General features: G+C 30.5%; 1 protein-coding gene across 1 annotated transcript; it reads left to right on the top strand.

The window, feature by feature from the left end:
- Positions 1-225: 225 nt before the first annotated feature.
- On the top strand, positions 226-12,386 carry LOC149902414 (proton channel OtopLc-like). The gene is made up of 15 exons (XM_090110359.1): positions 226-663; positions 1,226-1,396; positions 5,175-5,241; positions 5,318-5,380; positions 5,785-5,929; positions 6,260-6,365; positions 6,443-6,592; positions 6,702-6,873; positions 7,152-7,348; positions 7,871-8,012; positions 8,620-8,757; positions 8,975-9,074; positions 9,988-10,143; positions 10,884-11,136; positions 11,527-12,386. Exons 1-15 carry the CDS (start codon positions 517-519, stop codon positions 11,845-11,847), a joined length of 2,328 nt encoding a protein of 775 aa, XP_089966485.1. The 5' UTR covers positions 226-516; the 3' UTR covers positions 11,848-12,386.
- The last annotated feature ends 2,081 nt before the right edge of the window (positions 12,387-14,467 follow it).

Genomic DNA, 14,467 nt, shown 5'->3' on the forward strand with positions numbered 1-14,467 from the left:
AAAATAATTTTCTAACAATTACTCTGTAAGGACGGATGTAAGACTTATTTTACTTGATAAGAACAATAAGTTTGATCTGGTAAAGTTATTTTCAGTCAGTCATTTGTATAAAACGAATAACACTTTCATAAATAGCTTATCTCATATCTGTAACTGTAAGTGTTTCTAGTAATAATTACCTAATTAATTACAATTCACAGTTTCAATAAGTCCAATGGAAAATGTATTCACAAATTGCACTCATAACAATATTGCAATTTGAAATACCTTAAAATATTATTAAATCTTGATGGAAATGAAAAGGAAGTATCGAATCAGCAAGTAATTACTACGTACGTACCTCAATAGATATGTATCAAAAGATAAGAAAAGATAAATATTTTTATTAACGCATTCGAAATCGAAATCAGTGAACACACAAACAAAGAATAGTGTAGATCGGTGGAATAATTAAACCGCGCGTAATTTTGATATTAACTCAATAAATAGCATTAAACTAATAAATAGTACCTAACCATGACGGAAATTTCGTCACGTAAAGAACTAATGGATGAAATAGTGAGTCGTAAAAATATGGGTGACAAAAAGTTCCATTCTGAAACGAGTTTACAAAATTTTGATAATGAGGAGGCCGTACCTCCTGAAGTGGCAGAAGATCCAGGGGTAAGTTTTTTCTTAAATAATAGAGTTAAATGCTCCAAATGCTTGTTAACTTAGGGCCGATTTTTCAGTTCCTGGTTAAAACTTACCCGTCCAATAAAGTATTACACAATAATATTAAAAAAGTCACCTGTAAACTGTCAATTGCGGGCACTAAGAATACATTTTGGTAAAATGGTAGTTTCAAATATTATTCGTCGAATAAGTTTTAACCAAGGATTGAAAAATTAGCCCTTAATCAATTAAGATTCTGGCGCTGATATATAAAACCGATAATACACTTAGCCATTTTAATTCCAAGAAAATATACTTATACATAACATTAATAAATGATTCACGTAGGTACTTACATATTAATAATTTATTCACGTGTTATAATTCATTCATTTTAAAATGTACACTAAAGATACGTATGTTAATTGTAAACTCTACTTTTGCTTTACTATTTAAAACCTGGCTGTTAAATTTAATGAAACTACTGCGCAGTATTTTAAATACCTAGCATTTTAATTTACATTAGCTTTTAATTATTGACTCTATATTAGGTAACTCCTTGTAATGCCAGGTACACAATACCTCAGTGACGGGGACGCCTGTGCTCAACTCGATCACAGAGAGGAGACGGACCATGTCCCAACCGGGGCCGATTTCTGGCAACCTGTCAACCGCTACCACAGCACGCACTCGCCGTAGAGCGCCAAGAAATGTCATGTATGCTCCTGACATTGAAAAAGGGGTAAGCTAAAATCTAAAACTCTAAATAAGGGTAAGTAAATCAAATAAAAAATTATCTCTAAAGATTTTAGTCCACTCATACTGGATATAAACAATATAATATAGCCATAAAAATGCTAGTTGTATTTTGATGGCTCACTTATACGGTAATTTCCCGTGTACTACATTGATATGTGTACAGTGATTTCGGTTTAATAAAGGTAATAATTAAATTAAGGACACAATATCTATTGATATTGTGTCCTATAGGACATTACATGTTTTAGATTTTATATAGAAGATAGTATAGTTATCAGTTATATCAAGCGCATTTTGTTAGAAATACTATTTACCATCATAATATTCTCTTATTTTTTTGTCTTATTGAAATAAAAATCCTGATTATTGCTACGGTATTCAGCAATTTATATTTATTCGCTTTCACTTGTACCTACTATCCAATTAGTAAACAAAGTCATAATAAATGGATGTTTGAATTTATTGACTAGTTCTCTAAGAATTCTAATTCTCGAAGTTTTCTAATACTTTGTAGTTCCTTTGGAAAAAATACGTGAGTAAATTCAAAACAAATGAGCACTGAAAATAATAAGAGACATCGCAATTTCTCTTATGATTTTATTGAAATAATCGTGACAAAGAAGTTTAAATTCAAAATCGATAATAAGAGTATATAAATACTAGCGGCCCGCCCCGGCTTCGCCCGTGGTACATATGAAAAATAGATGTTGGCCGATTCTCAGACTTACCCGATATGCACAGAAAATTTCATGAGAATCGGTCCACCCGTTTCGGAGGACTATGCAGACTAACATTGTGACACGAGAATTTTATATATAAGATAAAACAGAAAATAATAAATTTCGGCAATCATTTCTCCAATATTCCTTCGGTATACCTACTATAAAAAGTGCAAATTAATTAATTGCGTCACATATCAGCAAAATAATGCTAACGATTCTTTAAGACAATCAATCAAAAACGATTATGGTTACGATTATAAAATACACATCATTTTGATAGGAAATTTACTTATACCTGAAATTTACGTAAAAATTTAAAAAAAAATATTCGCGCTAAAAATATATAAGTAAGTAATTGTTTTTTTTTTTTATATTTCCATTCTAAAATACTTTGAAGGAAAGCATAACACAAATCAACAATTTTATTTGTAACCGCATATTTTAATAGAAACAATTCAAGGTAAAATTGAAACGTAATTTGCAAGAATGTGATTATATCACGTGAATTAACGTACAAAAATCAATAAACTCTAGATAATCTTCAGGGATTAAAAATAAATAAAAAAATCCAGATTGCAAAAGATAATAAATTATCGTATTAATACTCTACGAAATTACGTAAAATATTTAGAATTATCTTGTGCATTAGAAAAAATAAATTTGTATTCTACCAATAAATAATAATAATCTATATTCATAGAGGGATACTTAAAAAGATTAAATGAAGTGTCAGATAAGCTGGAAGTCCTTAGCATAGAGTGTTTTACTTTAATGATAGCAAACATCATTAGTAAATAAATTTTTCCTAATTTTTTTATCTTATACCTACCATAAATTAGAATTTATGAGCTATCATATATATTTATTATATTTAAATATAAATATTAATCGCATAAAAATTAAATATTATATCATAAAATTACGAATGTGGCATTGTGGTTTCCTAAAAAAACTAATCCATCAATGACATTATCACGTAATATAGTTGATTACACCTTTATCAAAAATATAATTACGTGTACGTTCGTAATCTCAATCTTAAATTATTTAATTAAAGGTTTTGCTTTTGCTCTATCACGAGTTCGTTATAAAAGTAAAAATCACAAAATATAAAATATAAATAATGACACTCACTCGAAAATAATTTAGCTTTCAAATGGTGAAAGTATGTTTATAAAACGCTCAGTTAGTTTTAGAAATTTTTATTCAAAAATGTATCGAAGTACAAAAACATTTCATCATCTCTAAAATTTCACAAATAACAGACAACAGTATCGAATAAAATAATAGGTAGATATTGTATATGTATATTATGTATCAAAACCAACATAATTAACGGTTATCTCTTTATAAAATATAAATATATTTTGCTTTATTATTCTTTATCTAACAAAAAACCCGTTTCCAATATTATTGAAATAATATTGGAAACGGGTTGTTTTGTCCCGATTTAAAAGTAAATTTATTTTAAGCCCGTCCGTAGTTTAAACAACGAATTCGTTTATATCTGCGCGCAATGGCTTGTAATGATTTTCGCGTCAGGTTTAATATGGATACGAAACTGTGTATGATATTTTAATAAAATTTTCATTTAACTACTACTATATTGATATAAACTATGACTTAGGTATATGATACGTTTTTTATAATATCATCATAATTGAAATTAACGTGAAGACTGTGTAAAAAAAATTAAGTAAGTAGTTACTATTGCATGAATTATGGAATAACTTCACGTCTTATTTTGTTGGAAATTGCAAGTTTCTTGATGTAAATTGTAGCATCTAGGCAATTTTATTCGAATAATAATCAATAAGTAAATTAATAAAAATGTCCGTCATAATGATACTTATTCACTACGAAAAATAATTACAACTTGGATACAATTTAATCGAACTAATTCAAGTATCGCGATCATGTTAGCTACGTGTGCAGTAAAAATAAAATGTTTGCAATGTAAAGGACAGTAGAGTTTCATAGCGGCGAGCGGCGAGCGGCGATCGCGGGTCGTGTTTGTGAGGCGGGTCACTCTCGCGCAGCCAACTGTAAACCTTTTGAGTCCAACGGGCCGCGTGCCACCCTCGCCTCCCGCCCGTCACTCACCACCGCCTGTAAATACTGCCGAGTGCGGACACAACGTACCGCCCCAACGCCTCGCCTGATGAAAATTCAATCTCTTTATTTTCTATATTCCCATGCAGCGACTGTTAACTGGCCTCGTCATAAAAACTCAATTGAGATCTTCATTAAAGAGCGCGCCGTGTGGAACTATATTGAAACCTAGGCTCCATATTAATTGCATTGCCTATATTGTCCTGCTCAATGTTATGTAACATCTATGTTATAAATATGCAAACACTCGAACTCGAATTATTATATTCTAATTAAGATTGCTATCTAGACTTTTGCTAAAGGATAATTACAAGATTTATTTTTAGAGACTGTGAGACTTGTGAGACTGAGGCTGGTTTACTGTCGCCATATTACAATTAACGTAATTCAGTTTCTATTAGAATCTTAAGATATGATAATTGTATTGATTACACACATTCAAAATGTATATAAATAAAAATCAAATAGTTACTCTTTACGTATATTTAAATGTATTTTATTTCAAAACCAAACACAAAATAACGCCTCAACTAACACTCTTAAAACCATAGGTAGTACATCCCATTCAATTTATTCAAGACCCGCTGGAAGCATACTCTCATAGCAAATTTTCCGAGTCAAAGTAAAAGGCACTTTGTTTGGATAAACCAAAAATAAATCCTATCCGACGTGCCTTTTACAAAGCTACTGGTCAAAAACTGTTTTGTGAGAACGCGGTGCCCAGTAACAGGATTATAGTGAAAAACGGCGTGGTGTCGATCGAGAGATACAAGCGACTAATGAAGTTATTAATCCGATTTCGTTCGGCTTTCGATGTACACGCAACACTTTTTTAGCTCCCGTACTGGAAGTACATAAAAATTAAACTCCATCTGCATTTTGGTGCTACATTCAAATATCAAAACGACTGTTATTTTTCTCTTTCAGAGCTCTGTAGATCGACTGAACGTGTTGACCGGGAAAGATGATTATTCATTTCCGCCCACCCCTGGAAGTAAGCATAATTTATTTATCGGAAAAAGAAGGAAATTAAACCGTTAGAGCAACTTTTAAATATTAATAATTTTCAGGTGAAAGGAATAGTCCGTATCTTTATAACAACAACAGCCGTAATGGAGACATAAAATCGCTGAGTAAGTATATAGATAATCATTTATTCATTTAAGTAAATCTCATATAAAATTACTGACACTAATAAATAATAACAAAAATTGCATGAATAAAAGCACACGTTTAATTTTAATTTAGTATACTTACCTAATCATTTTACTTAATATAGGTAATTAAATAATAAAAAGATAAAAAAAAATTCAACTAATTTTCTCTCACTGCATATTATGCATAAAATTAGTTAAGAAAACTTAAATAGTCGGCGTATGTATACTGCATATATTTCCACGTCAGTTAATACGAGTTGGAAATTCATTACACCCTCGTTTTGTCTGGCTTAGATATGCGTTTCTAATATCTTAATATAGTAAAAAATAAAAGAACTGAATAAGGTATATCTAAATTGTTAATTAAACATTATTTTTAGACAGTTATCGATTACCCATTAACGAGATGCGAGGTGGGACCACTCCACGGAAGCGGTCGGTGGCGACGATGGACGCACAATCTTTACGCTCCGTGTCGCACGCGCCGCCCCCAACTAGTCCTGAAGACAATGCTAGATTGACTCTGTGAGTCCTATTTACTTTTGTGGCTTTAAAATCAATTACAAATATATATATATATATATATATATATATATATAATGTGTCGCTAGACAGAGGTCTAGCTAGTATATAGAGATACATTAGCGTAATAAGAAGTGTGTTAAAAAAATCAATTATTTCATTTCAAAAGAAAGATTTATTGAATAGGTACGTCGATTTATTAAAAATGTTTTTCAGTTAGTCTGAGATTATCAAAACTTTTATACGCTTAAGCTTAAGCTTATTATTATTGTCAAAGATTTTACTTTGTACATTCGCGTCGTAGAGTCTCCATCATTTATTCCTTTGTTTCAGAAAATACCTAACTCTCATACTGAGCTGTATATATGCAGTATTATTGGTTACTCTCGGCCTAATAATATACGTTTCAGACCCATTTGTGGATATGTCACCTTCATTGGTAATACTTTAAATATTATTATTTTTATTATTTTAATGAACTCTACATTATTTACTTACAAATTTATTTTATTTTAGACTTATTCCATTACACTCTTGGGTGTAGGATTCTTATTTCAATTCTACCTTTTCTTCGACATCAATAGATATAAAGCGGTTGCTTTAAAAAACCAGAAAATGAAAGAGAAGCATATGGAAAAGTTTTCGGAGTTCTTTCGAAAACAAGAAGTATGTATTACTTATTTATATTCATTGTACTAACCATAATACGATATGTAACATTAAAGTTTTTATATCATAGATATTATACCTATAACGTGATCTATATTTATTTTAGATAGAATATGGCAATGACCTGGGTTCACCAACGATACCCAACCCAGGTGAACGAACTCCTGACAGTCGGCCCGCTGACCTGCCTTCCCCAGTCCTTGTGCCTTTACAACATGATTACTGTTTCAGTCATGGAAGACATTCGGGAAGTTTCTACCTTAAGTTAGGAGCAGCTGGTAATTGGTTTTACATTTTATTGTTTATTTATTCTTGCGTACTGCATACCTGATATTCCATTGATAAATTCTTCTTCGAGTTACATAGTAATGAAAAGAAAGTAGTACAGATTTATATTTATACATATATACGATGTAAGATCTGAATCAATATAAATGAAAAAAAAATGAATTGTTTTTCAATTGTGTCAAATGAACCACCCACACTCTAAGTAGAGTTAGGTAGATTAAATCTATAAAAATATTTCTTTTCACTTAGCACGACATTATTATTACAGCTTTTGCATTAGGTCATTTAGTGCATTCCGTGCTCCTGATTTCGGTGCAAGTCAGTTACTTTTACGACGATACCATCGCCAACGATGATTGTATCGACATACTGCAAGTTACGTTTGATGTACTGCAACCTTTGTACTGTTTTGTACAACTCTTTTTTATATTCAAATACTGCAACGTACTCATATTGAAGAACCAGGTAAGACATATTTCTTATATATGTACTTCTAATATACAGTTTATTAGTAATCGATTGAAGATAAAATCCAGAATCGCATTGATTACGAACAGAATTTCCATTCGTAATGCATGTCTTTGAACTTTGATAAAATTACTGTATATTATCTACTTTGTTAATTAATCTAGCATATTTATTTATCTAGCAGTGATTTTAATTTTATTTTATTAAGTAGTGCAGTCCCAGTTTTCCAGTTTTGAGTTTATCTATATAAAAATCTAATCTTTCTTTATTTAAAAGAATCTACATCAAAATCTAATCTATGTTAATTCAACCTAAATATTTACATTAAAAAACATATTTTATTTACATCTTACTACCCTACCAATTTTGATTTTTGAGGTGTCAGCAATCATCAGAATTGTGTTAGTGACATGGGCTACATAAATTAGCAGTCAGTTTTTGTTCTGATACAAATAATTATTCTTGTTACTGATGTACGAATATGCCATCAAAGTTTATAGGAGTTTTTATAATTTTCAGGGTCTGGCTCATTTTGGATTTATGCATATGATCGGTAGTAGCTTATGTTTCTGGATCTACAACATTATACGTGAAACTACTTTAGCCTTAACTATTTATGCAAACAAGACATACGGAAATCGCACTGAGACAGTTACTACAGGTATTTTTTTAATTTTATTAAGGGCTGATTTTTCAATGCTTGGATAAAACTTATCCGTCCAATAAAGTATTACACGATAATATTAAAATGTCACGTAAACTGTCAAATACGGGCAATTAGAATACGTTTTGAAAATGGTAGTTTTATATATTATTCGACGAATAAGTTTTATCCAAGGATTGAAAAATCAGCCCTTATATTATTAATTTTAAGTTAAATCTGCGATATATGCTGTTGTCAAATATTTAAGTTACACCTGGAAAATATGTCGAATATTATTTTATCATTTCTCAGACTATCATTATAGGAAAAAAGTAAAACTTATTTCGATTCAGAAGTTATTTCAACAAAATAGAACAGTATTTACATGAGAAAGCGATGAAAAATTTATTTTTATGGTTATTTTCCCTTTCATTATCAAGTACTTATTTAGAAATAGTTAATTTATCATAATTAAGTGGTTGCTTTCGATATGTTTGATAAGGTTTAAAGATTATAAGTGTCAATACTACGTATAAGTCAATTAATGAACTGCAAAATCATTGATTTATGAATGATTTTATTATTTAGATTGGCATTTAATTAATATTATTTTTTTATTTTACAGATAATGATATCTCCGCATTTCTTGATGTAAGTGGATTATATAACGAAAATTGTGTCGGCTCTCAAGTAATAACGACAATCTTAGAAAATCTTTCCCCATATCTATACCCATTTGGTGTTGAATTTAATATTCTGATTGGTGAGTATTACATTGAGCCTAAAATTCCATGAAAAGTAGAAAAAAACCTACACATTTCCAAATAAATTATATTTTAATCATCTAAAGCCTATTGGTTTAGAGCCCTGTGCCACATTGATACCTACATAAACTAATTTATGAATTATTGCACTGTGTGTGAGTTATATTATGTAAAAAAATTTTCAAGTTTCCTTTATAATTCTTATATTTTTTTTAGTTGGAGTTTATTACATTATTTGGAATAATATTGGAAATTGCGAAAATGTTGACGCCACCGATGGCAGTTCGAGCTTCGATGACTCTCAAACGATATGCAAGTAAGTACAAAATATGTACATTATATTTCCAAAATATCGGTCGAATTATAATATATAAATTGTAAGGTTTATAATTTAAGGTATACTCTGTTTGATCATGGGTACGAAAATTATAAATAATTTTATGCATCATCCTATTAATATTATAAATGTGAAAGTTTGTATGGATGTTTGTTACTCTTTCACCCAAAAACTACTGAACCGATTACAATGAATTTTAGCACACATATAGAGGGTAATTTGGATTAAAACAAAGGATAGGTTTTATCCCGGAAATCCCACGGGAACGGGAACTATGCGGGTTTATCTTTGAAAATGCGGGCGAAGCCGCGGGCGGAAAGCTAGCTAGCTAGCTAATTAATATGAATAGCCTGATTTGTGCGTTGTAGAGATTGCGCTATTTTAATACATTACATGTTTACAAGTTGACAGTACAGGAATACTGATAACAGTATTCACTATTCATGTCAGAACTAGCGGTCTGCCCCGGCTTCGCCCGAGGTACCTACATGTTTAAACTATCCTATCTCTCAAGTTGGATTGAACTGCACATGGTGTGCGAATTTTATTATAATCGGTTAAGTAGTTTAGGAGTCCATTGAGGACAAACATTGTGACACGAGATTTATATATATGTATATTAAGATAAGCTTTTTAAGTTCTATAAAATAATAATGGAGTCAGGCCGCTGGTGATCGGTCGTTGTGGAAATCTTTGGGGGAGGCCTATGTCCTGCAGTGGACGTCTTGAAAGGCTGGAATGCTGATGATGATGATAAAATGATAATTATAATTTGAAACGTTTTTTTTTCCTCAATATCAAAATTTCAACACAAATTGTCATACTGTTGGATAATAATGATATCGTTACTCTCATAATCATTTTTAAATTAATTACATTATTTATTTTCTAGAATACCAACGGCAAGCGAAGACAACGACTACACAAGCAATATTGTGATCTACGCAGATTGTCACGCTTCGAACAAGGGATTGTTCTTGGGCATGGTGCTAACTGTAGTTGTCGTGGGTATTCTCATACTGGGCTTCGTGCTGGGCAATATTGGAGAGTAAGTAGATAGATTTACTAAAAACTTATTTTATTGTGATAATAAATGTTATAATGATAAGCAGAGTTACATTAATTTATTTCTCGATTCGCTTGAAGTGTAGGAAAATGTTTGATATGTAGCTATATATATATATTTTTTTTAATATTTCAAATTTTATCTTTAATTTCAAATAGGTACATACGATGTATTTGTTGTTGTGAGTTCCAATTCCAAGTTGATAATTTGATTAATGAGAATAAAAAATAAACGATTGCCTAGTTTTAGGGCTGATTTTTTCAATCCTTGGTTAATACTTATTCGTCGAATAACGTATTAAACTACTACTTAAAAATGTATTCTTTTTTGCCTGTCTTTGACAGTTTACGGGTGATATTTTTTGTCCTTAGCCTGAAGGTTGCCTGGCAGAGATGGCTTTGAGCCATAAGGACGCCATTTGTACATTTTAAATGGTTTTGTTTTATGTACTTTCATTTTAATATGTTGTATAATAAAGAGTTAATAAATAAATAAATAAATAAAATATTTTAATATTATCGTATAATACTTTATAAGTTTTAACCATCGATCGAAAAATCGGCCCTTAATGAACTATAAATATGTAAACAAATTAAGTAAATTGAAAATGTTGATAATTGAGAATGTTTAGTAATGCGATTAGATTTAGATATTGCTTAGGTAAAGATAATTGCTAGAATTTATGTAAACAACAACATAATAATCTTATCACATTTCTACAGTTCCAACTTCAGGGAAACCGGCTACGCGATCAGCAACTGGGCCATGTTATCCATGCACACTATCATGCTTATTGCAGTGGTAATAGCATATAACCAAACCAGAAAACTGGATATCAATGAGCATCCTATATCGCTGTTGGATGACATTCTGCTCTTTGTATGTTTACCAGCGTTCTTCATGGAAACCGTATTGTCAATGGTTGCTACAATTAATGTATTAAATATTGTTAGAAGCATTGACTTTTCAGTTATGGTAAGTTCCTTTTATGATCTATGATCTCTTTATGAACTTTTTACTGAAATATTGAATTATACAACATTATAATAAAATTATATATAGAAATAAAATCTAAATGGAATCTAGAAAGCTTTATCTAAATTATAGGAAGTATTGAAATTCTTAAACAAGAACCATTTATTTCCATCCGTCATTTAATTAGAGCTTGTCAGTATTGCAGGTTTAATATAGATGTACCATCGAATTAAAAAGATACCGTAGTAAATTTACGTAGGATGGATTAATCTTTCATTTTTTCAGTTTTTTTAGAATTCTTTATAAATACACGTTTTCTAATGAGCAAGGAAATATATGAAATAGAAGAAAATATCAATAGTCTTTAATTCAATTATTGTACATTTTCAGGTTATCCAAGTGTTGATTCAAACCCCATTAATAATGGACGCGCTACGGCGTTGCAGCAACAGCCGCAAATTGCGCAAGTCGAAGCCGGGTCGAGAAGTTCTCATGTTCCTTATTATTACCAACGTGGCGATGTGGATGATGTACACCTTCTCGTACAAATCACCGGAATCACTAGATGAAAGATATAAATATTATGGCAAAGTGCTATGGAGTATCCTGGGACACGTGTCTCTACCGCTCATAATGTTCTATAGATTCCATTCTAGTGTATGCTTTGCAGATATTTGGGACGCTGCATACAAACCTGGTTCAGAACATTAAAAGAAAATTATAAGTTATATTTTTTGTATATGATATGTATATTTTAGTCATTTGAATACGCCGCTTATGTTTCATTACATATGATGCTGCAGGGACATTCCGTATCGGAATACGTGATCCGTTGATAGCTAATTATTATTTATTTATTGGCGAGTATTTTTTTGTAAGATTTCCAATATTTAATGTAAATAGTATCCTGGAATTAGTTTTTAAGGGTTATTTTGTAAATAAAATATTGCCTAGTGTGTATGTAACTCTTCGATTTTAAATTAGTTTAAGGAATTAGGAGGTGAAAAGTTAATAATTATCGTAGATCTTAGTAGAACTAACAGCTAAGTTATGAAATCTAAACTTTTATATTGTAAATAACTTAAAATACAGTACATAAAAAAAATAACTTATGAATATGGCTTGAATGATTATGCAGGTAACATTTTTAATAAAAAACTTGAATTCATTTATACATATGTATTGACTAACTCTATTGACAAACAAAAAATAAGAAATAAGCTTAAGAAAAATATAGTACGCTTTTAAAAATCACACATGCTACGTTTTATTTATCCCAAATTCCCAATAACCACTACGTAAATTAACAACATCTAAACAGAGGTTGCATGTGCATAAACACATATATACCAAGGAACCTTAGCTGGCCAGCTAAGAGCCGGTTAATTAATGTTGGTGCCCTCTAATGCAATTATGGAATATTAGGTTAAGTACTCGGACGGCGGAGACGCACTTAGCACCGCATCCAAGATACAAACTAGTTACTGAACGTCTCTGGGCATGCAGCATTACCTATTATTATCTTAAATATGGTGTGATGAGGTATTTTTCTTCAGATAAATACCTTGCTACGCTATACGCTAATACCTCGATGATGTATTGTTTAATTGCAGTACTAAAGTATCATACATACTCATCTTGCTGTGTATGTGTTTATATGTCTGTAATGTACTTATATCTAATTGATAAGTATGTGTTAAAATGTACTATTCAATTATCTATTATTTAAAAGACTACAAGTTTTTGCCCAAAAATACATCATATTTGATACGGTACTTTAGTTATGTATATCTTTAGTCTAAAAACAAAAACAACAAATTTGAAAAATGTATACACTCAAATACATTTGTTAAAAAATAATAATTGTTCATTTAACATTGAGTAAAAAGTATAAAGTAAAAGTATAAATAACATAGATGATATTTAAAATGCATGTGGAATTTTTGCTTTATATTTCCAATGAATTAATATTTTCAAGATAAGGTTAGTGCTACAATACATAGATATAGTGAAACTTTAAGAACTTAAAAATAATCATGTCATATTTATTTTGTTAGTTAACTAATCTGTTTAAATTTAAAATGTTTAGTAACCTTGCCACAGGATAGTCTATTTCGAAAAATGTCCAATTATTTCTTTTCTCATTAAGTATTCTAAGTCTGTATAAGTCCAAAATGGGTCCTCATTTGGGTCCTAATCAAGACTCCAAACTTACATCCATGTAACAACCATACGCTAGATTTTTATATATCTAGTGTGTGGTGAATGCGTAGCGCGGATCTGCGCTCGGCTGGCCAATGCCACAGTTGTCTAATTGTTTCCGATCTCTGAATAACCACTGCGCTCAATTGACGAAATTTGAACACGTCAATGGCAACCGATAAAGGTATAGTACCAAAGGTCCCCATTGTCCATGAATTTTGGTTGCTGGTTACTAAGTTGGCTACGAAATCTTAAAATTGATTACTCGGGGAGTTGGGGACACTGTCACGAATTTTAAAACAGTGAAAATATTTGTGTGTATTTGCCACAAAACAATATATTTACAAACTCTACATTTTATTAACTAATAATTTAATTTGATATTATTTATGTAATCTTTGTTGACGTGATAATGTAGAGTGAAAATAATAGGAATTAAATATAGTAATAAATAAGATAACACTGGTCAACCGTCAACTTTGTATGAAATGAGCCTTGCCTTTTTTTGCACTAAACTTTTTCCTGCATACAATATCCAGCCTCTAACAATTGTTAGTCCGCGATATTTTATCTTCGCATAGCTTTTACTTCGATCTAGCCATTAAACGACCTAGTCGAAACAATGTAAAATAACGAATATGCTTAAATTAATATTGAATCAGGGAACTGATGAATATTTTATAAATATTTTAATTAAAATGAAATTATTTACAAAAATTTTGAAATCAAAATACATTATACAGTAACCACAACATTTAATAATGGAAATGTTTTTAAAACAACAGCTCAGGTGGCCTGGATCCATTAGCATGTCACTATAAAATTAATACGCAGTTTGTTTTTCGCGACACTTAAAACAGTATCCATTAATTGCATCATAAAAGCCATTCATGCATGTACTACATAGTAATTAGTTTACAGCGAACCTTTCAATAAAGTGGAGTTAATATAACTTCACAATAATAAGCTTTGCTTCGAATATGACCTACTGTATGTAGACTGTAGAGGTATGTAAATGATAAAATATTTTCTTTTATCATTATGTTCTCTTATTCAACTTACGCCCTCATTTATTTTATTTATAAATGTAACTTGGAATATTGATGTATGTTCTCTTTTCAAACGTTTT

Source organism: Colias eurytheme, chromosome 15 (genome assembly GCF_061535395.1).
Source record: "Colias eurytheme isolate Ceu_HAF_F1 chromosome 15, ilColEury1 Martin Lab GWU primary, whole genome shotgun sequence".
NCBI classification, from domain to species: Eukaryota; Metazoa; Arthropoda; class Insecta; order Lepidoptera; family Pieridae; genus Colias; species Colias eurytheme.

Excerpts from the sequence above, each read along its gene's own strand:
- LOC149902414 (XM_090110359.1), top strand. The coding sequence starts at position 517 with ATGACGGAAATTTCGTCACGTAAAGAACTAATGGATGAAATAGTGAGT. Across the intron at positions 5,381-5,784 it reads TGGAGACATAAAATCGCTGA|ACAGTTATCGATTACCCATT; the intron begins GTAAGTATATAG and ends CATTATTTTTAG. Across the intron at positions 6,366-6,442 it reads TGGATATGTCACCTTCATTG|ACTTATTCCATTACACTCTT; the intron begins GTAATACTTTAA and ends ATTTTATTTTAG.